General features: G+C 33.0%; 1 protein-coding gene across 1 annotated transcript; it reads right to left on the bottom strand.

The window, feature by feature from the left end:
* Nucleotides 1–2,174: 2,174 nt before the first annotated feature.
* On the bottom strand, nt 2,175–23,852 carry LOC107454234 (solute carrier family 52, riboflavin transporter, member 3-B-like; the record flags this gene model as incomplete). The annotated part of the gene is given in 7 exon segments (XM_043044739.2): nt 2,175–2,406; nt 5,470–5,700; nt 8,720–8,893; nt 11,423–11,702; nt 12,572–12,813; nt 15,496–15,649; nt 23,841–23,852. Coding segments are annotated over 6 exon segments (1,275 nt in total). The 3' UTR covers nt 2,175–2,202.
* Nucleotides 23,853–24,093: the final 241 nt, after the last annotated feature.

Genomic DNA, 24,093 nt, shown 5'->3' with positions numbered 1-24,093 from the left:
AACGCTCATCTTGAACTACAATTGCCGTCCAACTCAACTGCAGTTGGATTACAACGTGACGTTAACCACAGAAGCAATGGCGGACAACATCCAACAGCACATTGAAATCAGCCAAGATTTTGATTTGGACATTAAACATATCTTCTTCATTAAACATTGCACTCTTCATTTAACTCAGCTATAATGTGTTTTTTCTTGGACAAAGTCATTATTTGTTCTCTAAAACACTGGTCGACAATCACAAAATCAATACAAATACAAAATAAATATTTGTTTACGTTATTAACGCATGCGCAATGAGAGATAATGTCTGCGTTGGACCGACTGCTCACGCTGAGCTAACAAAAAAGTATTTTTTTTGGCGTCAGCTCTACGTCAACTTTCCGCTGACGCCCATATTAGGCGCTAGTTCTAAGAAACCAGGCCTTGAGCTAACAAACCAGTATTTTGTTGGCGTCAGCGGGACGTTGACGTCCCGCTGACGCTCAGATAAGGCGCTTGTCCTAAGAAACCAGACCTTAACAGTGAGAGATTTTCGTGGTTTTCCCTCCAAATGCGGGTTGGTTAAATCAAAAAGTCCTCCACTAAGGCAAATTTTCCCCAATACTCGATCCAGGAGTTCCCTTGTCTTCTGGATTGGGTTCAGAATGACAGAGTTGAGCATGAGTAGTCGTAAACCCAAACATCTGTTCAACGACAGTCCATCATGAAATCTTTCGGTGGATGTATTTAAAGAGACCTGACTCAGATTTGAGGTTCTATTCCTTGGTGCACATAACGACAAATATCGGTCAATAAAGTCTATGAATCACAGTTCTGTCTGACTATTTTCTGTCCTCCAATAGATCTCCATCGCAGTTCTTTGAACAAATGATGCCTGTTACACATGGGCTATATCAAATTTCAGAAACACAGCGAAATTCGTGATCAAACATACAATTTTATGCTCATGGCGTCATACCATTCTAATTTACAAATTGCAGATTCACTTTAGCAACTCTCATTCGACAACCTATTCAAATTTCATTGGGATTGGCTTATCTTTGGGAAAGTGAGCGCTATTTTTGTAATTTTCCCTTAATTTATGATAAGCATTGTATGCTATAAGGTTATCGTTATGAATTGTTTACAAGTAAAATTGTTACCATTTATTCGTTCTTTTTCATTCATTGTGATGCATAGTTTGTATTCTTAAGTTTAATTTCTTTTCCGAGAGCAGTTGATTATTTTTTCAAATCTAGGTATCCATACATTTTGTCATGATTAACATGTTAACTAAATATGCTTGGATTAAATTACAATAATTATATATTTTATTCACTATCTGTTCTAAAATAATAAACAAACCTTGAGGTCCTTTTCTGACGTCATAACATTGACGTAACTATTTCTTTCTTTCTTTTTTTTTTGTTGGACTTTCCGGGTTTGTTTTATATACTCAGAATACTCAGTTGTTTTGAACTTAATTTTTGTGTCGTGCTTTTGCGAAAAAATGTGTTCTTCACACTTTAAAATATCGGATGAAGATATGAGAAAGAAGTACTTTGGGAAATTAACCTATATTGATGCGCAATGACCTGATCATTAAGATGCGGATTAACGCAACTTAGTGTACACCAGTAGAAATTATTCTACCGGAAGTTGAAACAACCTCTACAAATACTGCCCCCTATCGTGGACAACATGAAACACGGTGGGGAATAAAGTGAATATTTTTTTATCGACTTTTAAGGGGGAAAAAACTATGACGAATAAAAAGCCACCACGTGGCTCCTCCAACCTAAATAAAATTGTACAGCAATAGATTATACTATGTATGAATAACAATACATCTATATTATTTATTTTTTTTAAAAAATAAGGGCATTATGAATAGAAAATCAAGAAAACTTAGTCAGAAATTGAAAGTTTTCGAGGCACACGTTTTGCATTGTTATACATACTCAAAACTTGCAAACAAGCAACGTAGATTTACGTCCCGATAAAATAAAAAAATTCATGCTGTGTTTAACTAAATTTTGATGAGCGTTACATTTCTTTGCTTGTTTTCTGAAGAATTTCTTCATCGTGTTTTGCCTTTTTTAGGCACTATTTTATTAAAAATAGTCTCCGGTTTAATGAAACTTTCATTGGTAAATACGAATTTTAATTGATAAAATGAAATAAGGAGTCTAGGCTAATATTAATTTATTTATATTTCCATCAAACAATACACATCCCTTTATCTTCAAAGACATCGAACAGGTTAACTAGTAGAAACATAACAAAAGCTCCCAATACAGCGCCACCTTGTGTTACAGCTCCACACCAGAAGAGCGCCCTGTGGCCGTAGTCATCGCCTAAGATGATGGTCACCATTGTTTTGATGTAGGAGAAAGCAAACATGAAAGCAACCCAACACACTACCTGAAATCAATAAAATAAATTTTAAAAAAATGGTGCTCAGTTGAACTAGATATCATTCATAACTAGCTTGTGTAAAATCCCGCCGACCATCAAAGTTGTCACAAATTTATCCAAATGGACAGCTAATCGTTTCATATTGTAACCAGAGCATATTTAATGGGAATTCGATACTTTCGAGCGACGTCCCGCGTGGGTCAGCCAGTCAGGCTTGCTTGCAGTTATCCAATCTGACTCAGAGATTGATATAGCGTGATAATAAACCCAAGCCTAAAAGCTTTAACGTTACACGCTACCATGTGATTAGACACAACCAACCACGTGATTAGTTCCAAGAACCCAATTAAAACAAAGAGTTATTTTCTGTCTTAAAAATGTTGGTATTCCTATTTTGTTTGTTTGTTTGCTCATTTACGTCGCACTAGAGCTGCACAATGGGCTATTGGCGACGGTCTGGGAATCATCCCTGAGGATGAACCGAAGACATGCCATCACAATTTTGATCTTCTGCAGAGAGGATGGCACCCCCGCTTCGGTAACCCGACGACCAGCACGCGAAGTCGAGCACTTTAGGGTAGAACAGTTTAACGAGGACCCATACCGCACACCCTCGGTCCCTACGCAGGCTGATCCAAGTGGTCACTCAACCGCACGCTGACCGTAGCCAGTGATGCTTGACTGCGGTGATCCGCTGGGAACCGTGTCTTAACGATCAGTCCACTGCGGGACTACTGTTTTAGAATATACTGTTAAAAGAAATGTATGGCGCAGTTTTCTGGAAAAATAACTAGACATAAAGATACTTTAAATTCATTATATTTTGAACAACAACGGCAAATATATTTCAATAAAAGATCCATAAAAGAATAACCACGTATTTGGTATATAGTTTCCCACTGTCGGCAAAAATTCGCGTTGTTTGGCTCAATTGGGTACTTTCACTTTAAGAAGAAGAAGAAGACCACGTATAACCACACACGTGACCTATGACGTCAGCGATTACACATATAAGATTTTCACATAAGTTAGAATGTTAATTAAATACAGTGCCGTATCACACGTCGAATTTATTGAAATATAATTCTTTCACATCTACGTCTTTTATTTGACTTAGATTTATTATTTGTTTATGTATTTTTTTGTAATCGTGATCTGTTTTTATTTTGTGTACCTGGCAACTTTGATCTATAATTAGTTTGCTTATGTTCTACATGGCTTCATGCCTGTTTTTGTGTTAAGTAAAAAATATATGGTGAAAGAATTGAAAACTTTGTGAAAGAGTGTGTAAGAATATAGAATGTGTCTCTTAACCCCTTAACGATCGGTTATTTTTCAAGAAAACGGTCATAAAAGTGTCTATTTTGCCAAATACTCGCATTTGATTAGTGTTGGTATCTAATTTAAAATAAACTAACTATTTACAATTACCTTAAAAATATCCTGGTACTGCTATCTGGTGTGTAAAATGAGAAATAAAAATTTTTTTTCCAGTCAAAAGAAATGAATCAGTTTTATTCTTATTGGCGCATTACTACTGAACACTCCAGCCCGAAAATTTCACGGGAGCGAGAAGGAAGGGGAATTGACGGACTTGGCTTGCTCGAAATAGAATGGAAAGAACAGTTACTAACGTAAACAAATACCAAGTTTCAACAACCCATCAGGATCGATATACCTTATTGTCTCTTGCAGGTACGTGTTAGCATAAAATGTTCGGTGGGATTTTATACAATAACCATAATAAGTTTTCCGTAGTTTAAATAAAGCTGCTGGGATGAAATAACATTTTTAATGATGACGCGTTGAGATCTTCAAACCTGTATGATGCTAAATTGATCATCAATGCTTCACACCGACCACATTTCTAACATGAAATTATCTTTACACGATTGTTCTTCTCTCGAGTTTTGAAAGTTAGTTGTTTCCACTACACACTGTAAGAACCAAATTCGGTGTTAAAGAAAAATTTCGTAAATGAATACTTTATTTCAAGTTGATACCGAATCATACACACTTTAAAGGTTTCGGTTAAATCTTAACAACAATAATTGATAAACTCATATGCATGTACTTAATTCATGGATTGCTTTTCGCTAATTTCCGGCGTATGTTTAGAAACCATCAGACGTGTACATCAAGTAGAAAAGGTAAAGTTTATTTTCGAGTATGATAACTGTTCAATAAAGTTGGTTTTTTTCCCTATCTAAATAAATCTTATCTAATCAACTTATCCTTAATAAAATGGAAAATGTTCTATGTGTGTTTGTTTAATCGTTAGACTGACAGCGAAATTTTGTATGAAAGACCTTCACTAGTCGAGATAGATGAATGGCAAAACAACGATAGCTCGATTTTGTGGATTTTCGAGTGATTGGGATAACTGATTGGCAATCCAGGTCAAAAAACATATTGTCCTGGAGATCTTCAACAGAAAGTCATGGCCCACTTAAGGCTATAGTGCTAAACATTATGATATATTTAATCTTCAACCTGGTATCAAGTTATGTTGTTGTATGCAGTTATGTTGTTGTTTCTAATGCCACATACCAATACCTGAAAAAAGCTGACTTGGGGAAGGCTTACTTGGTGAAACCAAGTGAATTTAAGCAGAGGGTGTGTTTCTTGTTTGAATGGTTTGAATTTTGTTTGAATCTATGCCCAAGAATACGACATAAGCCACACACACGTCACAGCCCATTTACAGGGCGATTCCATTCATGCATCAATTTATTCATAGACAGATCGTAATTTTGATCTGAACCAGAGAACAATCAATCTCCCATTCAGTACCCCCAGAGGTTTGATTTGCTGTGGGAACATGGCGGACTTTGTGATACAACAGATTTAACGTGTACCTGTCATCATTTACTACACAGGGAGTCTTCGGGGATCAAACTCGTGACCTCTTGGACATGGGCCCAACGCCCTACCAACCAGACTATCTCGGCCCGCAAATGCATAGATACAATAATTTTGCAGAATTTTTCTACCTTAAATGGCTTTTTTTAAAATATAAATCCGAAATAGTTCCTAAAGTAAAATAAAAGGAAAGTAAAATGAAATTACAATCAAGCAGGATCCCAGTGTTGAGTGTAGGAGAGGTGGAAGAGGGGAGAGGAGGGCAGCAATCATGGCATAGGCAGAAATAATGGTGAACACCACAGACATCCAGGATATCCAGGATATGTTCCTCACTTCCAGAAACATGGCCAGGAGACATGCGGCAGGATAGGCTACGCCGCACAGAGTCACCGTCAGATGAAACGGAGTTTCTCCATAGGGAAGACAACTGTAAGGCTGAAAAAATATCTTTGTATGGTAATAACTTTTTTGATAGAATTTATTTTCCGTTTGGGTGACATTCTTTTTACTTATTTTTATTTCACATGTATTTACGGCCAATTTTAGGCCAAATTCACTTGATTCTGGCGAATGGTTTTGTCTCTGGACTGATTTTTGCCCTCAGGAAGAGCTGCTCAATAGGCTATAGGCGACGGTCTGGGAAACATCCCTGAGGATGATCCGAAGACATGCCATCACAATTTTGATCCTCTGCAGAGGGGATGGCACCCCCGCTTCGATAGCCCGACGACCTGCACGTGAAGTCGAGCACTTCAAGGTAGAACAGTTTAACGAGGACCGATACCGCACACCCTCGGTCCCTACGCAGGCTGATCAAAGTGGACAACCTCTCGCTTACTGACCGCAGCCAGTGATGGTTGACTTCGGTGATCTGCTGGGAACCATGTCTTAACGATCAGTCCACTGCGGGACACGTTTATAAACTTCATTCACACAGCTCTTCGAATATCAAATTTTCTTTTGAATTTTAAAAATCCCCGTGTTTAAATATACTAAAATATTAGAGTTTTTTTTTTGTTTAAAAAAAAAGGGAAGAATATAATGATGAGGACTTAAAATTCGATATTCTTTTTTTTACTTTCTTTTTTTTAGAAAAATGGCCTTAAAGTTGTTATTTTGATATGAACTAGATGGAAAAAGGTTAGAAAACACCCGTTTAAAATCATGTATTAAAAATAAAACAAGATAATATGTTTTATTTATTACTCTGTTTTCATTATGAATTTTAATAAAATTCTGAACAATGTGGTCTCTGTGTAACCGCGCACTACCGTTCATAAAACGAAGTGTAGGTTGATAGCATTCTGGGGTGACTCAGGGGATAGAGTTTTCACCTCCCAATAAAGTGAACGAGGTTCGAATTCCAGTGGTGACTGGTAGACATGAATTCTGCTCACGGCTCGTACAGACCACGGTGCTGAAGTAAAATACCTTCAGTGGTAGACCGAGCATCGGTTAGAATTCCCTTCCCTTCGGTGTATCCGTGAAAGGCTTTCGTGGTTTTCCTCCTCGTGTTACGCAAATGAGAGCTAGTGCCATCCAAAAAGTTCTCCACAAAAGCTAGCTTGTTCCAATGATAATTCAGGTGTTCTCTTGCCTTCTGAATTGATTTCAAAATTACAAGGCTGCGAAGGTTGATACATTGATAGTCGTAAACTCAGAATCGGCTCGGCTGTTCAACGTCAGTTATGAAATAAAATAATAATACTCGGTAATAGCATCACACAGGGCCTTTGCCCCCTCAGAGAGAGAGAAAGAGATCTACGTCTGACCTCCAGTCATGCATATTCCTTTAACTGCATCTGTATCAGGGGGTGTAGAGGAGCAGCAGTCTTTTACAACAACAAGAATGGGGGCTTGGTCTGTTCAGTCATAAATCGAGATTCATCACATAGAATGAATCTCGTCGAATTCATCTGAAGAGAAGGTCGATCTCGCTATCATTCTTTCTATGTAATAGAAATTGCCAAATTGGCTTTAAAGGAACCTTTGTCTGGGCCGGCATACTCATACACCACTCTTCGATGCCAGTCCCCACACATCGCACTGTCCCCACACATCGCAATAGTGTTGGGGGTTCTTGAAGAACATAAGGGGTTGCTCTGGGGTGCTATTTTTTTTTTTAATTTTTTAACCATCCAGAAGATAAAGGATTTCCTGGATCAAGTATTGGAAGAAATTTCCTTTTTTGATGGAACTAGTCCGCATTTGCGTTCCATAGAGAGGAAAACCACGGAAACCTCAAACGGTTTGACTGATGGCAAAAGAGACTCTAACCCACGATCCGTCAACCGCTGATGATATTTTAAGTGAGAACTGTGGTCAGTTTAATCCGGATGTGAAATTCGTATCGTCGCTGGGATTCAAATCCGGTTTCCCTTCATTGAAAGGAAGTCATCACGGTTATAAGGTTACACTTCGTTTTTATGGCCAATAGTGAGCGGCTCATAATGTTGAGGATTTTATTGAAGTGTATTTTTGCCGTATGAATTAGCCTCCGAGTCACAATCCTTGGATGAGCCGTTTTACAGTGTCCCAGGAACCCTCTTAATATTAAAATCAGGGCTTTTGAAAAAATGGGCTTCGATGCCATAAGAATTTCTTGACACCCACTTGAACAGTACGACTTCGTATTAGACTGACTCTTTCCGAAACTTTATATCGGCCAGATTTGATATACCTTAATTTACAATTAAAAGCCGTTATTTTTTTTATTTTATTATTTCTCCCATTGTTATACATAATGAATAGTTTATCAGTTCATTATTTTCGATTATTATTAAATAAAATAATAAATAACAGTAAATATTTACTAAAAGTTACATTTTTCTCAGAGTTTTCTACGGATAAACAAATTTTACAATTGTGTGCAGAACTTTTTTGATTCGCTTATAAAATTCTCGATATATGGCGAAATGCGCAGAAAGTAAAATGAAGGCTTTGAACCACTTTCCTGACCAAACTATTAGGACCCCCATTTCCTTGATCGATCCCCTCTTTTGGAATTATAATGTGTCGTAAAAAAGCAGGCTTATTCAGAGAATGTACGTTTTTGAGACTGATTTCTGTAACTATCGTCTGCACTAACTCATTAGCATAGTTGAGGTCACCCCTTCAAATCATAAAGATTGAGTCTCAGTGCGGAAAATACGATCATGAGATCAAAAGTTATTCAGTATGGTTTCGATTTTTTCTCTTTTTTTACCGACGTTTTAAGGAAAATTTCTCTCCCGTTAAATTCATTACCAGACAAAAATAAATTTCTTTTTTTAAAAAAATGATATTCGTAGTGAGAATCATATAACTTGATCACATTTGCTTTGCAATAAAAAAGTACTTTGATAAAAAAAAATCCTGATGGACTTGAAAATAACTTATTTAAATCACTGTGGAATTCTAAGCTCTTCAACTATTTCCTTTTTAAAGCATAACATTTCGATAAAAAAAATTTTACCTGTATTGCTGGAAAAACACCAAATGTAATGATGGATGCCCATAATTGGAGGAATAATAAATAGAAATACACAGTTCGAGATTTATTTTGCTTCTTCAATTTTTCTTCCAATTTCTTTTCTTCACATACTTCTACTAATTCATAGCAATTCCGTTCTTTTTTTATGTATTTCAACTGAAATAAATTTTTGAAAATATAAACATACATTTTAAAATTATATAAACATTTAACATTTATGTAAACTTTTATATAACAACACATAAACATTTATTTTGAAATTCTTATTCTTCTCTTAGTTAAGCTTAAAACATTAACTAGTCTGTAAATTATGTTTTCAAGAACTATGCATACAATTTAGGTAAGGAGGGGCTCTGTTAAAGTGGTTCCAAGAATTAGGACTTTTATTTACAATTTAATTACACTTAGACCCAATCAATAATCTATTATTTAACATTTATGCATAAAGTTTTTAAAATAAAAGGCCCATAAAAAAGAAATTGCATTTTTTTTAAATATTACGTTTTAATAGCAATATATTGAATAAATCGGGGGAAAAACGTGCATTTATTAATATATTGCTTTAGTATTTCCCATCTTACGTTTCAAACCAAAATAAAATAAATTCGTTAAAGACATATGCTTCTCTAACAAACATGTATAGCAGTTCTTTTTAATTTTTATTAAGAAAAATATAAGTTGACTTTTATTTATTCATTTTCAACTTATATATATATACATCAAAATCTAATTCATTATTAGACTAGATACAGTTCTAGAACGATAAACCCTAATGGAAATTTTTTTTTATAACCGTATGANTAGTAAAATCCTTTAGCAAAAATGCGAAAATGCTTTGTTGAATTTTAGCATTTTTGAGGGGTCTTTTCGCATTTTGCGAAAAAAGCTACCGTAGCGGAAGCCCTGCTTCTCTAACAAACATGTATAGCAGTTCTTTTTAATTTTCATTAAGAAAAATATAAGTTGACTTTTATTTATTCATTTTCAACTTATATATATATATACATCAAAAACTAATTCATTATTAGACTAGATACAGTTCTAGAACGATAAACCCTAATTGAAATTTTTTTTTATAACCGTATGAGCAGCCGACCCGATTTTGGGTTTACGACTACCAATGTTTAAAGCCGTAGTCTTGTCATTTTGAACCCAATCCAAAAGACGAGGTAACTCCAGGACCAAATATCGGGAGAAATTTTGCCTTCGTGGAGGACTTTTTGATAGGACAAACCCGCATTTTGCGTTATATGGATAAAAAATTCACGAAAACCTCCCACGGTTAGCTTGAAGGCAAGGGGACTCTAACCCCTCATCCGTCTACTGCTGAGGATATTTTGCGTCAACACTGTGGTCGGAGCAAGCCGGGTGTGGAATTCGTATCAGCCAGCCATAGCTGGGATTCGAACCCAGTTCACTTCATTAGAAGGCGAAAGTTCTATCCCCTGAGACTATCACGGCTTCCCTAATTGAAGATCATCTAAAATAATAAAGGGAATGGAATTTTTTCATATGAAGTATTTTCTAAATAAAGCTTTTATTGGTAAATTCGTTCAGAATTGCCTTTATATACTTCATTATAAAGTTGGGGTTCAGCTGAAAGCAGGTTAATTATCTGAGATTCTATTGCCGGAAAGAAAATGGAAACCACTACTTCAGGTAACGACACCGGGTATAACTTTTCTCGTTTATGTACCTCAAAAAAAATCTTAATAGATTGCTATTATAATAAATAGTACAATAGTAATAGTATTAGGTCATCAAAGATGAAATTTATAGGTTGGATGTGTCAACTTTAACAGCTTATAATTTAAAATTGGCTAAATATTTTAGCTTTTTTTTCTTCCTTTTAATGAAAATTTACAGATCTTACCTGCTTGAAAAATTCGTTGTAAGCACTAAAAATTAAAATATGTTTTTTCTAAAAATTGAGTTTATTGAAAAGTGCATCTTATCGAAGTAATATTATCGGAAATTTGCATTAGTACTATTCGCACACTAGTACTAATGGTATTCGCATAAAAGTATTATTATTAAGCGTGAGTTTTAGCAAGAACTGCAAGAATATTGGCAACAAGACAAGAATATTCTAACAAGAATATTGACTGCGTGGTCGCAGTCAATTATATTATACATATTTATAGACTTGGTTTTAGTGTTTCGAGGCTTTCAAGGATGCAAACACGACTCAATCACCAAAACACGACTCAAAGGTCACAAAAGAAACATACTGCAACTAGCTGGACGAAAGGATGCAAAGACTGGCCAACAGATCATCTCCCTAACTTAGGTTGGTCAACAAATTATCTCCCGTCTTTGCCAAACCACAATATGCGCAAATGACTAGAGCGAAAGTACAAGAATTGGAAATTCTTCATCATCCTTTACACTCATTAGACACTAACTACCACTTCTTTCTAAATTTGGCCAACTATTAAATTAAAAACCAATTTAATTCCAAAAATACTATAAAACTGGTCTTTTAGAAATTAATTGACTCCAGGATTTTCTTCCACTTGCATGAACAAGGTTGCCGCTTACACGGTGAAAATGAAAATATGGATGCATGCTTTGATTAAAGAAATAATTCCTTATATCTGTAAGATTTCAATCTACTGTGTCTTTTTTTTTCGTACAAATTTCTTATTTGACGATCTAATAAATTGAAAACATAATGGAACAAACTTTTTCTTTCTTGCAGCTGGGGCTCCTATCCAAAACAATAAAAGCAATCCAACTGAGTAGGACCATGACCAACAGGATGGCGAAGAACCATTCAGGTTCGAATCTGGGCTCTTTGATGAGTGGTATCAGAATGACTTCGGTGATGTTGACTCCCTCAACGAGAACTGTGTGAGTCTCATTAACACACTCTGGATTCGCAATACCTTGAGCCATGGCCACGAGACTGGGTAAGAGGCCACTCACCCCCTCACCCACTAGATAGGGCGTTAAGTAACGGGACCTGTAACGAAATAAAAATAAAATATTAACACCCTACAATTATCGGGTACTTCTGCGTTATCCCGTAAATCATTTACGCCAAAACTGTGCCAAATTCCTTTTGGGAACTTCCGACTTTATTTTCGCACAGTAATTGACTATAATGAAATTTTATATTTTATTTTATAACCGTCGTCGAACAGACGACCCAATTTTGGGTTCACGACTGCTCATATTCAACTCCCGTAGCCTTATGATTTTGAGCCTTATCCAGAAGACTCGACTTTTTAATGGAACTCACCCGTATTTGAGTTACATGGAGAGGAAAACCTCCCATGATTAACCTGGCGGCAAGGGGATTCTAACCCATGATCCGTCTACCACTGATTATATTTTACATCAACATTGTGGTCAGTGAGTCGAAATCGGTTCGCCTCATTGGATGGCGAAAGCTCTATCCCCTGAGCTACCACGGCTCACTATAAAGAAATTGGCAAAATATAAACAAATCTAATGATAAAAAAGAGTTATAAATGAAAGTTACAAATGAAAGTTAGACTCTCTGGAGCTACGTGTCGCACTTTTCTCGCAACTTTCGACATTGCATTGCCATTGTTAATCTATTTTCAAATACAGAGGCACATCGTTCATTCATTTCGTTAACCATTGGGGCAAAATTCATAGGTATCCCAATCTTGGTCTCCCAATTCATGCTCTTGTAGGTTCCTTATAAGCTTATCTCAAGTTTTACTAGGCTCCTGAGTTTTACTACTCGGTGTAATGTTAACAGGGTACATCTGACATAATGACACACGAATTAAAAAGGAAAAAAGAAACAAAATAAATCTTCATTAGTGGTGATGAGGAATAAAAAAAAAAAGATGAAATTACCTGAAATTTGCCATGAAAGGAAGGAAAACAACAGAGGAGGTGCAGTCAACGAGAGATAGGCCAAAAGAGAGAATGAAAAACGGTATACTTCGTCCAAAGAAAGTCCAGTGCCACATGAAGATCAAGAGGAAAGTGGACAAAGTTCCAACAGCCAGCTGAAAATGCGTCGCCGCTCGCTCCGTCGTGCATCTTGGCCAGCAATGATGAAGCAATCCGTAGAGTATAGGACCTATATTAGCTACCTAGACTAACTCTTTCGATATAAGATATTAATCAGAATAACACAATTTTTTTTATTTTTATAGTTTATAAATTTTGCAAGCATGACGAAACGTTTCTTCATTTAAAATACTCTGTTGCAAGTTTAGAATAAACCATTATCCCCAGGGAGAGAACTTGTTTGCATCTAAGTGCACGTCGAATGGATGCAAAGTTCCCACCGTAAAGGAATAACAAATATTGTTCTTTGCAGACGATTTTCTTCCACAGCTAAACAAAAGTTAAATATTTTATATCTCTCATTTGATTTGGTTAGAACATGTCAGTATAAGACACTCCATGTTTAGTAGTCCAATCAAATCCAGCGCTCTTGCTACGTCATATAGTTTATTCATTTTCAAGAGCGGATGTTCTCCTCATTTATCGAAATATGTCGCCAAGTCTAAAATACAAGTTAGACTATGAAACTAAAACCTTTTTTTTAAATAATTCTATGACGTAAATCGTAAAAGATAGTTCGAATTAAATTTCTGCTGGGCGAGTTTAACTTTCATGCTGTTTCGAAAGCATGTTTGTATATTTTGCTAACGAAATAAAAACGGAATTATATGCGGTCGCAGATGATTACTTAAATCCTATATATATGAAATGGTCATTTTTTAAACTTGTAATGGAGTATAGTTTTCTCCACTTATATTAAATCTTTATTTATTTTTGAAGTCTATCTTCTCATGGAAATAAAGCTATTTAGTGATTTATATGCTATTTTTAAAACTGCTGTGAGCTCGTAACAGTTAAGTTTTGGCTCGAGTTTTATAAGTTTGTTTTGAGTTTAATAAGCTTCAAAAGTTTAGTTTGTTTTGTTCGAAGTATAGTTTGTCCAGCCTAAAATTATATATAATTTTAATTTAAGGGTAATCTAACGTTTTTAAAGAATAAAAGTGTTCGTGAACTAGATTTTTTAATGATTTGGAAAGTTGCTCCACTGCAGCATCATTTAAATTTTTAAAAGTATACAAAACTTTAAGAAAAAAATTAAAACGTGATAAAATCTTGTAGGATTTGCTCCTTTTTTGAAAAAAAAAAGTATTCAATGTTTTGAATATTTAATGTCTATTTTTGAGGGCAGCCAACTCTATTTTACAAGATGCTACATAATTTAAAATCTATGCTTATTAAATTCGATGTAGTTTAAGAGTCTATCAAGATCTGTCAGTCTGTCCTTGTTAAACTCTTAAACTATCAGACTGAAAGTGAGGAAACTTTGCAAAGCACAGAAAAAGTCACTGTCGACATTGGATGACAAGAATAGCCTACTATGAACCGTTCGAGCAAGATTAGCGAAATACGTATTGAATTGTTTTATTGGTTTAGAACTTACCATTGATAAATACTAAATTTCAGACAATTCCGTTTTTTTAATCAAATATTTTAAAGATAACATCAGTTGTTTTCTAGCTTTTAACTTTCATTGAAGAAAGAATTTTATTGCACATTCTTAGTATTAAATTATTTTTTATTCGTTTTGTCAAATTAATTGAACGATCAACGTAAAAGTGGAAGCATAGGTGGACTGTGTCACTAAATTTTGTGTTTCTAAATTTAACTGAAACTATGTGTATATTTGGTTTATAGTTACGCTTTTAAAACGTGTTTCGATAAAACTAAGTGATCTAAAATCATCGGTAACTGAATTGAAAAAAAAAGTTATGTACTAAGAGGTTAAATTAAAGGAGAATTAGTAATAATTCCTTCAGGGGAAACGTAAAAAATAGCCATCCTATTATTAACAAAAATGATGCGTGATTAATTTTAATAATGGGTACTAACTGAAATAAAAAAAATAAGCCAAGTAAAAAAAAGCAAAGTTAATGGAGAAACGATACTAATTCGTTTAGGACTAATGTAAAAAAAAATGTGCCATTTTTGACGACATGACAATTAATTTTGTTAGAAAGTACTAGTTAAAATAAAACAATAAGTTATGTTGTAATCAAAATTAATCGAGAAACATTATTAATTCATTTAAGAAGAGAGTCCCCTTGCAGCTGCTGTCTAAATTTCAGGATGATAGACCAAACGGTTCTTGAGTTATAGGAGAGACAAACTCTTCATTTTATTAATATAGATAAATGATATTTTCGCACTTTGTCCTCTTATGTCACCACGTTTACATTAATCCTTGAATTTATCTGACTTGACGAATAAAAAAACTATACATTAAAGAACGCGCAAAAGAATTCGAATGAGAGCTATTAACTAGAAAAATATCACTGATGTTATCATAATAATATTTGAAGGGGAAAAAAAAGAGAAGAATCTACAGTTTAATTAATATCAATGGCAAGAGTTCTAAGCCAATGGGAAAACTCCATTTTTCAAAGGTCTCTCAAGAACGTTTGAGCTGAAATTTTTTAATACTTGTTAGGATCGGGGGCTAAAATTGCTCCTCTCTTTCAACCACTGCCCACATTTCAGAACGCTAGTGCAAGCGGTTCTGGAGTTATGAGAGATGCAGACAGACAGAAAAACTCTTCCTTTTATTATTATAGTTCATTGTTTTTTTTGCGATTTTCATACACAGTACTTTTTGTTGCTGTTGTTTTTGTGTTGTTTGCCGATTAACGCGATACGACCAGTGAAGGGCTAAAATGCTAAATTTTTGCGCATCGAAGTTCTAAATTTTTTTTTCTCCATATACTCACTTGAAGAAATAAAGAGAGCTGAGACGCCAATGCCCATCCTTCTGGCAATCTCTGCACCAAGAGTGGAAGCTCTACCCACAAACCAGTCATGGCAATCCATGAACCTATGCCGAAACCAGCACTCAAAATATCTACTAGCCACATTTTCTACGATCTGCAAAGAGTCATCATTATAAAGGTACAATATTAATACAAATTGTTCTAAATTTAATTTCAACCATACTTTGTCAGCAAAGATTATTCACTTGTTAGTTATTACTTCTAACAAATAAATTGACATTGTTTAAATGAATCATTATTTTTACTAGGTAAATATCTTACTTCGATTCGTGAAATTATATTATCTTATTTCGATAACTTTAGTTTCAACACTTTTAAGCTGCATTCACAAATGAAAAACCAATCTTCTCGGAAAATAAAAAAGACATCCCAGTAATTATATAAAAGGTAATATAATAGATTGACGGCAAAGGATTACATTTTTAAAAGTATCGCAAGTATGAAGCTCATGAGAAAAAGCATATTTTACATCAGCTACATCGAGCAAATGCTCTTGATTTTACATTATACATTAAATGAAATTACTCTTATTTTTAAAATACTTAGTATGTATTTCCTCATGTTTATTCAGTATGGTGAATAAAACTGATTGTGGATTGCCTTTTTTAAATATTGGAAAATATCAGTTGTTTGGTTGTAACTAAATCAGAAACTTTCCCCGAACGGAAACTAGATGAGTTGTGAGCATTTTTTACCCGTTGGTTGCCATCAAATATTTGTTTTTAAAAGGTGTCAATAAAAATATAATTTCATAAAATACCTTAAATATTCGCATAAATCCTTTGATCCCGTTTTCTTAGAGTTTGAAATAAAGGCATTAATGTCGAATGGAAACACATTTTGCCAAACTCGGGTTCCAATTTCTCTCTTATGTTCCACAAAAAAATAAAGGTGACAGCAACTTTCCATCTTAGCTGATTGCAGGTATTCTGGCGTACGAATGGGTCGTATCATGGATGAAACACTTTCATTCTGTCAGGAAGTGTTCTCTCTTAATGAGATTCCTTTTTAAATGACAATTGGGTACTCCAGAAGAAGACGATCACAGATAACCACACACGTGACTTACGACGTCAGCACCAGCTGATCATTTCTGAGCGAAATGGCATGTTTAAGTTCAGTTTCTCCACATAAGTTCTCCACAATTTGCGTCCCTGGCAACTTCGATGCGTAATTAGTTTGTTTATGTTCAACATGCCTGTTATTGTTAAGTAAGAAATATATTGTGAAATAATTGAAATCTTCGTGTAAGAATGTAGTATGTGTCACTCAAGAGAATTGATGGACTTGGCTTACTCGAAACAGGATGGAAAAAAGCAGTCAGCAAATGTTTCAACAGCCCCAAACAGGATCGAAATTCCCACGTCACTTGCAGGTATCCCAATTATTAAACATCTGACTACCTTCAAATCACGAATCTTTTTTTCTTTTTAAGTGCACACATCATCAACAAACGATTTGTTTCAAATGGAAAATCTTAACATACTTCAATATCAGCCTCCCAATCTACAAAAGTTTTATCAGTCGTCTCTGTTTTGTCGAAATTAAAACCATAAAACTCATTTTCATAGCGATGACCCTAGTTCATCGCTAAATTTTTCGCAAATACAGAGAGCTCTCACTTATGCACCTCCTCTTTTATGCACCTTTTTCATTTATACGACGATTTTTATAGGTCCCAGTACATTAGATAGGAAAATAATGATAAACATCCTTCGTTTATGAGTCGCTCTAAAAGTCATTTTTTCAATTATGCGCCGAGATTTTAGGCTAATATTTTAATTTTTTAATCTTTTAAATATTTTTTCTTATTTAAAAAAAATTAAAATTAAAAATGAAGCAAATAAGCAATCCTTGTTACAGATGAAAAGAAATATATGTTGTTAGATCCTATTGAATTTGCTTCCCCCTGTGACCTTTTCATTTTTGCTGTTTCTGGAAAGACATTCTTTCTAGAATTTTGAATAGGGTGTCTTATCTGTTACAACAACAACAATGAAAGCCCATTCATCTTCTAGAAAATGACCATTCCTCTTGTGCAGAGATTAGTTTTACTCCCATGCTGCTTTCTAGAGAAAAAAAAGACACCTGGAATACGAAAGATGAAAGAGACCGCGATCACTTACTTGCAGTCAGATGGGCATCATAACTAAATAAAAGGAGGCAATCTGTTTAGTGAGATTAATAATCGAACAACTTATTGTGCACCATATTATGACGTCAAGTACTTTTCTTAGAAATTTATCATGTGATGTTTCACCCCCTCCCATAAAACTCAAATTTTTGTGAAGAAGTGTTCATTTATATCTAACTAAAACTTGTGGATGATACTGACGAGGATGATAAAGTTCCTCCAAATCACACAACAGTATTGGAAACTTTAGACACTATTTGTGACTATTTACAATTTAATTTTGCTTCTGAAACTCCCCCTTATCCCATTTATTTGAACTGGAGGAAACTGTTTTTGAAATAAGTCGGGAAAAACAAATGCAAAAATGTATTAAGATTATTTTGTAAGGAAATAAATTGTCTTAAGGTATGTTAAATTTTTTCTTTGTATAATTATATTACTAAATACCAAAACAGTATAAATATCAACATTCAATCTTTAGCAACATATTTATTCATATTCTCACTGCAATTTACGTTGCGTTTTAGAATATTGAAGTTTTTCATTTATGCGCCTTTTTCTCTTGGCCCCGGTGCATAAGTTCACTTAAATACATTCAAGTTTCATCAAAATGTTCATTATTATTTTTTTTTTTAATTATTCAGGCATCTGAAAAATCAGGTAGTTCTTGAATAGGAAACTCGTTGCCCAACGTCCACACCTCGTTAAAAGTATTTATCTGTTGTGACATTATTTTAAGGTCACTAAACTTATAAAAAGATTTTTCTCTTAAAAAAATCGATTTAAAAAAATTAACAATACTACCAACAAGGCTTTTCAATATAGAGAAAAGGAATCCTCGATTAAACTCAAATATAAAAGTGATTTTCATTATCAAACAAAATAACAGAAAATTAAAGCCTTTTTTTTATTTCATGAAACTTCTTGTAAAAAATAATAGAAAATGCACTATTAAACGGAAAATATATGTTTAAATAGGATATCAAATGATTTCGAATGCAAAATCACTCTTCAATAAATTTAAAATCGCGCAATAAAAACTCGGATGACCTGGTTTCGCAAATTGGCAATGGGCGTTAAGTGACAATTTTTATAATTTTTTTTATAGCTTTGCCTTTGAAATTTAGCAGCTAATTTTCAGACTATGGATTATCTCTCAGTTTTTTTAATACCTGTGAAATTTTCAGAAAATTTTGAGAGTTCAGTTTGGGAATGTTTTCTTGTATGATAAATTGAGAAAGTTTTTGATCCCGTACTTTAAATTATCATCCTAGTCCATCTTAAGATTAGCTAGTTAATATGATTGTGAGCTTTTACGGATACATATTTTGTGTTTCTTTAGGAAAGGAGAAACGGGCTGTTTGTAAAACTAAAAAGAAAAAAAATCAAAATACTAAGTTGGGTAACAGTATTAATAGGTTTTTTATGCGGTTTGTCACTGTGGTTTCATGTTGTCAAATAAAACAATGTAGGTAAACATGGCTCCGATGTACCCTATAATGAAATTTCTTTTAATAGGTATAATTTTCCAGACGGTGAAATTGACTTCACTTTTAAGAGCAGACAAAAACTTTCTCCTTAACTCCGCTTTGTCAGGCTGGTTATTTGCTTTGAATCTTATTTTTGAAGAAACCTCTGACATCAGAGAAGCAGAAACAGTCACGGTTATAACTAATAAAAAGTTGTTAACAAATAAAGACCATAGAGCAAGACGCATTTCGATGTTACTAAATAGAACAGGGTGTAAGATTGTGGAAGTAGAAAAATATGTTGCAGCCGACACAAAAACGAACACCATGAACACCAATACCGAAATTTTGTCATCAACAATGTAGACCGCAGTTTTAATTTCATCTAACTTTTGAATTAATTTATCATAATCAACTGGACCACCTGATGATAGTCTGTCTGCAATGTTTTCTAGTCTCAGAATAAATATGTAGCAAACAATTACATAAAATATTGAGAATGTACTGATTGGTAATATAAAACATATCGTGTTAAAGAAAATATATATTACTATGAACAATGATTTAAATATTAAATCCATGTTATTAATATTATACAGTCCTTTGTGGTTTCCGTTTTTTAATGCTTGTACAGAATAAAAAGCAAATATCACGTGCAATATTATTATCGCTGTAATCCACGAGCAAATGAACCATTTCTTCGTAGATTTGTCTCTCTGACACGGCAAGTTGTAACACAAAATTCGCTTCATTACACTTTGTTTCAATAATAGAATAATTCTAAAAAGCACTATCACTACTGCCAAAAGAAAATTTCCTATTGTAATGCTGTTTATTTCTCCGTCAAATTTCCATGAAACTAAAGTCGTTAAAGCAAAACACACCATCAAAACAGTTTGAAAAAAATATGTTATACCTTTCCTAAAATTGTTTTTACTCTTTTTTAAAGAAAGACATATTAGACTTAAATTGAATGCAATAAATATAAATTTAGATATATACTTCATTATTTTAAAGTCAGTTTCCGTCATAAATTCTAACCCCAATTAAACATTGAAAATGCTCTATTTGAATTAAATCGTTTAGAAATGGGTGCTAACTTGCATTTCAAGAAGAAGACCATGCATACCCACACATGTGACCTATGACGTCAGAGCCAGCTGATCGCTCTTAAGCAAAATGACATGTTAAATTTCAGCCAAGTTTTTTCCACATAAGCTGGGATGTTAATTTGCGTGAAGTTAATTAAATACAGTGTCGTATCCCACATCGAATTAATTGAAATATAATTACTTCTCTTCCACGCCTTCTGCTTAACTTAGAATTATTATTTGTTTATGCATTTTATTGTAATTGTGATATAGTTTTGCTATGTGTACCTGGCAACTTTGATCCATAATTAGTATGTTTATGTTCTAAATGGATTCCTGTCTGTTTTTGTGCTAAATAAGAAATATATAGTGATAGAATTGAAATCTTTGTGTAAGAATATAGAAAGAATTTAAGAAAATTCATTTAAGAAAATTGATGTTTGACGGCTTGGCTTAATTCGAAATAGAATGGAAAGAACAGTTGTTAACATAAACAAATGGCATGTTTCAGCAACGAATCAAGATCGAGAAATCCACACTACGTCACTTGTAGGTACACCATTACAATATTTTCAATTTCTAAGAATTTGAAGAAATATCAATATCTGTTCGACAATAACATGAATAGGGAAAACTATAACAATTATTTATTTATTAATTTTTGTTGATTTGCTTCAGGTTGTTAATAATGGTAAAAAAAATATTAAGAAACTAAAAATAGTTAACAAAATAAAGGTTTGGAGTAAGTCGAAAAAGGATTTTCAAATTATACTTAGCTTGTAAATCATTTTAGGTTTCTTCTCGGCTATTAACTTACTTTTTTGATAAACTAAAATGATTCATTTAGTATAATGATTCTTCTAAATGTAAAACTTCGATTTATTCCTGTAAACTATTCGATCTCTTAAAGGCAGAATTGTGTGTCTTAAAGATTTTTTTATCAAATCTAATCAATTATTTTCATTACTTTAATGAAAGTAATTATTTCAAACTATCGTGGTTCTATTTTCACCAGATAACAAAAATTTTTCTCTTTAGTTATTAAGAAGTTTAATAAATTGCAATGATTTTTAAATGGTTCACTATGTAAAGTACTTAAGAGTATTTCATTTTATTAATTTCTTATTCATCGATAAACAGTCTATCAATACAATCTCATTCTGTATTTTTGTAATTTGGGGAACCCTAATCGAAAGACAAATGAAATTCTAAATCGTTTTTTTTACTTCTTCTTCTTTTTCCACCACAGCAAATATTATTCTCCTTTGATTGAATAAAGAACTATAATAAATTGTTCTGATTTTTTACTGACCAACATAAGTGAAATATTGAAATTTGTATTTTGATAATAGATAATCATTTTATGAACACAGTAGAATTATTACAATAAAACTTGTTCCGTATTCTTGTAATTTTTAATCTGCACCAGGACACAAATGAGCTTAATAATCGATGAATCAGTTCGTTTCAATGATTGAATGAAATTATTTTTCTTTTTTCATCGTAGCAAGTATTAAACGTTATAGACTGAGTTTAAAGTTTCAAAAAATTGCTAAAATTTTTAATGGTTTAAAGTGTTTAGTAAAGAATTTTGGGTATTTTATGTCCATTTCATAAAAGTTGATAAATACAGTTTTTTTAATTTGAGTAAGAAAATTTGAGGTAAGAAAACTTATTTTAAATATTGTAATTTGGATCCCAAAGAACTACTGATTTATTGCAATTTAGAACCCAACTCACATCGAGAGAAAGTCGTTTTTGTGGATGACTTTCAAGTTAAATTTACTTGTATTTACCTAGAAATGATCCTCGTCGACGCACAGTGGAACATTTACGCTATCCAGGCGGCCAAAAAAATTTGTTAAATATGTTTCGCTTTTTTTTTTCAATTAGAGGTTTAACAAACTCAATTGCATTAGATATATTCACCTGAAAGAAATGAAAAAAGACTACCAATATTGTTTTCAACTTAAATAATTTTTAAATTGGAAAACTTTAAAAATAAATTTTAATAGCATTTAAATATTTGAGTGTTTTGTTGCCGGGATTGAAAGTAAACTAGTACAAAATATTAAATATCTTCCAAATGAATAAATTTAAAAAGTGTACGTTTTAATAAGATGATATAATTCCTATTTGAAGTCTTAGTTCCTTTATTTTATATTTTTTAAATATTTCATACATTATAGTAAAATTTTGCAACAGTGCAAAATAAATTTTTTATATTTAATAGTCTGAATTTGAATAAGAATTCTCAACTCATCTATTTTGCTGTTAAATGTAACAAAGCTCCTATTTACTAATTATTGACTGTTTTATTGATTGTTTAAGAAACTGATATTATTTTAATTACATCTAACTATATTTAACCCTTTGAACCTCATAAAAATTCGACTACAAGAAATTTAAATGAGTTTAGAAAAAAAAGTTATCGCAAATGAGAAAGCGACGAAATGAGAAAGCTTTACCTTATTATGTTCTAGAAAAGATATTATTTTCCTTGAATGGAATAAAAGCAAAATATCTAATTTCAAATAAAAAAAGAAAAAGAGAAAATAGTAAATATTTAAGTTATCTTTAAGAACATGAAAATTTCAGCCATGAAAAATCGCGTTTAAGAATAGAAACTCAGCATTTCTACATTGAAAAAAGTTGCGGTAACCAAGATGGCGGCATGTCGCTCCTTTATCTATCCAGGGCATTAAATACAACTATTATTATTTCTTTTTACATTTTTTTTTATTTACTTATTTATTTTCAGATTATCAGCATTTTAAATTATTATGTAACTATATATATACTCTTGATAAAAAAAAAATCGCAGTTTGAGACGGAAATATAATTTACTAACTATGAGCACAAGAAACAAGCGATTTGGATTCATAAAATAATTAGGAATAACACTGACACATAAATTTTAAAAAGTTTCGGATATCTTAGTGTGCAATACATTTTTTAAGTCAATTAAAATAAATGTGCAATTGTCTCTTTCACCCATCTTTTTTTTAGATAGAGACAAATTATGCAATTTGTCTCTATCACCCATCTGTTTTTAGATATACTTCTTAAATCTTTCACTTGAGCTATTACATTGAGTACTCATGAACATAAGATCATTAGCTTAGAAAACAGTCAGATTAAATCTCTCTCTCTCACACACACAGGCACACACACACACGCACGCACGCACGCATATATATATAATGATTTTTAAATGATTCACTATGNTTTAAACAATATTCCATTAAATTTTGTAAACATTAAACGGTATTCTATAAAAATTAAACTTTATTCCTTGAAAATTAATACTTGTTGATATCTTAAAAATCTGAGGTCATAGAACTAAATGGTTTTAAGATTTGAAATCAGCTCATATAAAGAAGATAAGATAAAAAAAAACACCATACCAGATATCTATAGCTTGTTTATCTGTGTAATATCAAACTAAAGTTCCAGTTCTTAAAGAAATACTGTAGTGACCACAGAAAGATAGGGGGAGAGGAAACAAAAAACTATGCAATATCTCAACACACACAGAAAAAATAATAATAATAATAATCGGAGTATATAAACTAGTTAAAATAAACTTACCTGTTAATTTTTCTTCCGTTTTTCTTCCGTAACTTTCATGTAGTATGTAAAAGTAAAGGAGATGAATAATGAAAAAATCATCCTATTTTCAGAACTTCAACAACCGTTTTTCCAAGGGAAAATGAAGCGTAATATTATTTTGAGGACGTGCTATCTGTTTAGAATCATTAAAATTTATCGTAACAATCCGTTTGTCATCTCCTACGTAAAATTATACAGTAAAACACTCTCGAACAGTAGCTAGTAAATGATT

The sequence above is a fragment of the Parasteatoda tepidariorum genome, chromosome 5, assembly GCF_043381705.1.
Source record: "Parasteatoda tepidariorum isolate YZ-2023 chromosome 5, CAS_Ptep_4.0, whole genome shotgun sequence".
Classification (NCBI taxonomy): Eukaryota; Metazoa; Arthropoda; class Arachnida; order Araneae; family Theridiidae; genus Parasteatoda; species Parasteatoda tepidariorum.
The sequence above is the reverse complement of the archived record's forward strand: the minus strand, read 5'-3'. Positions and strand labels throughout refer to the sequence as shown.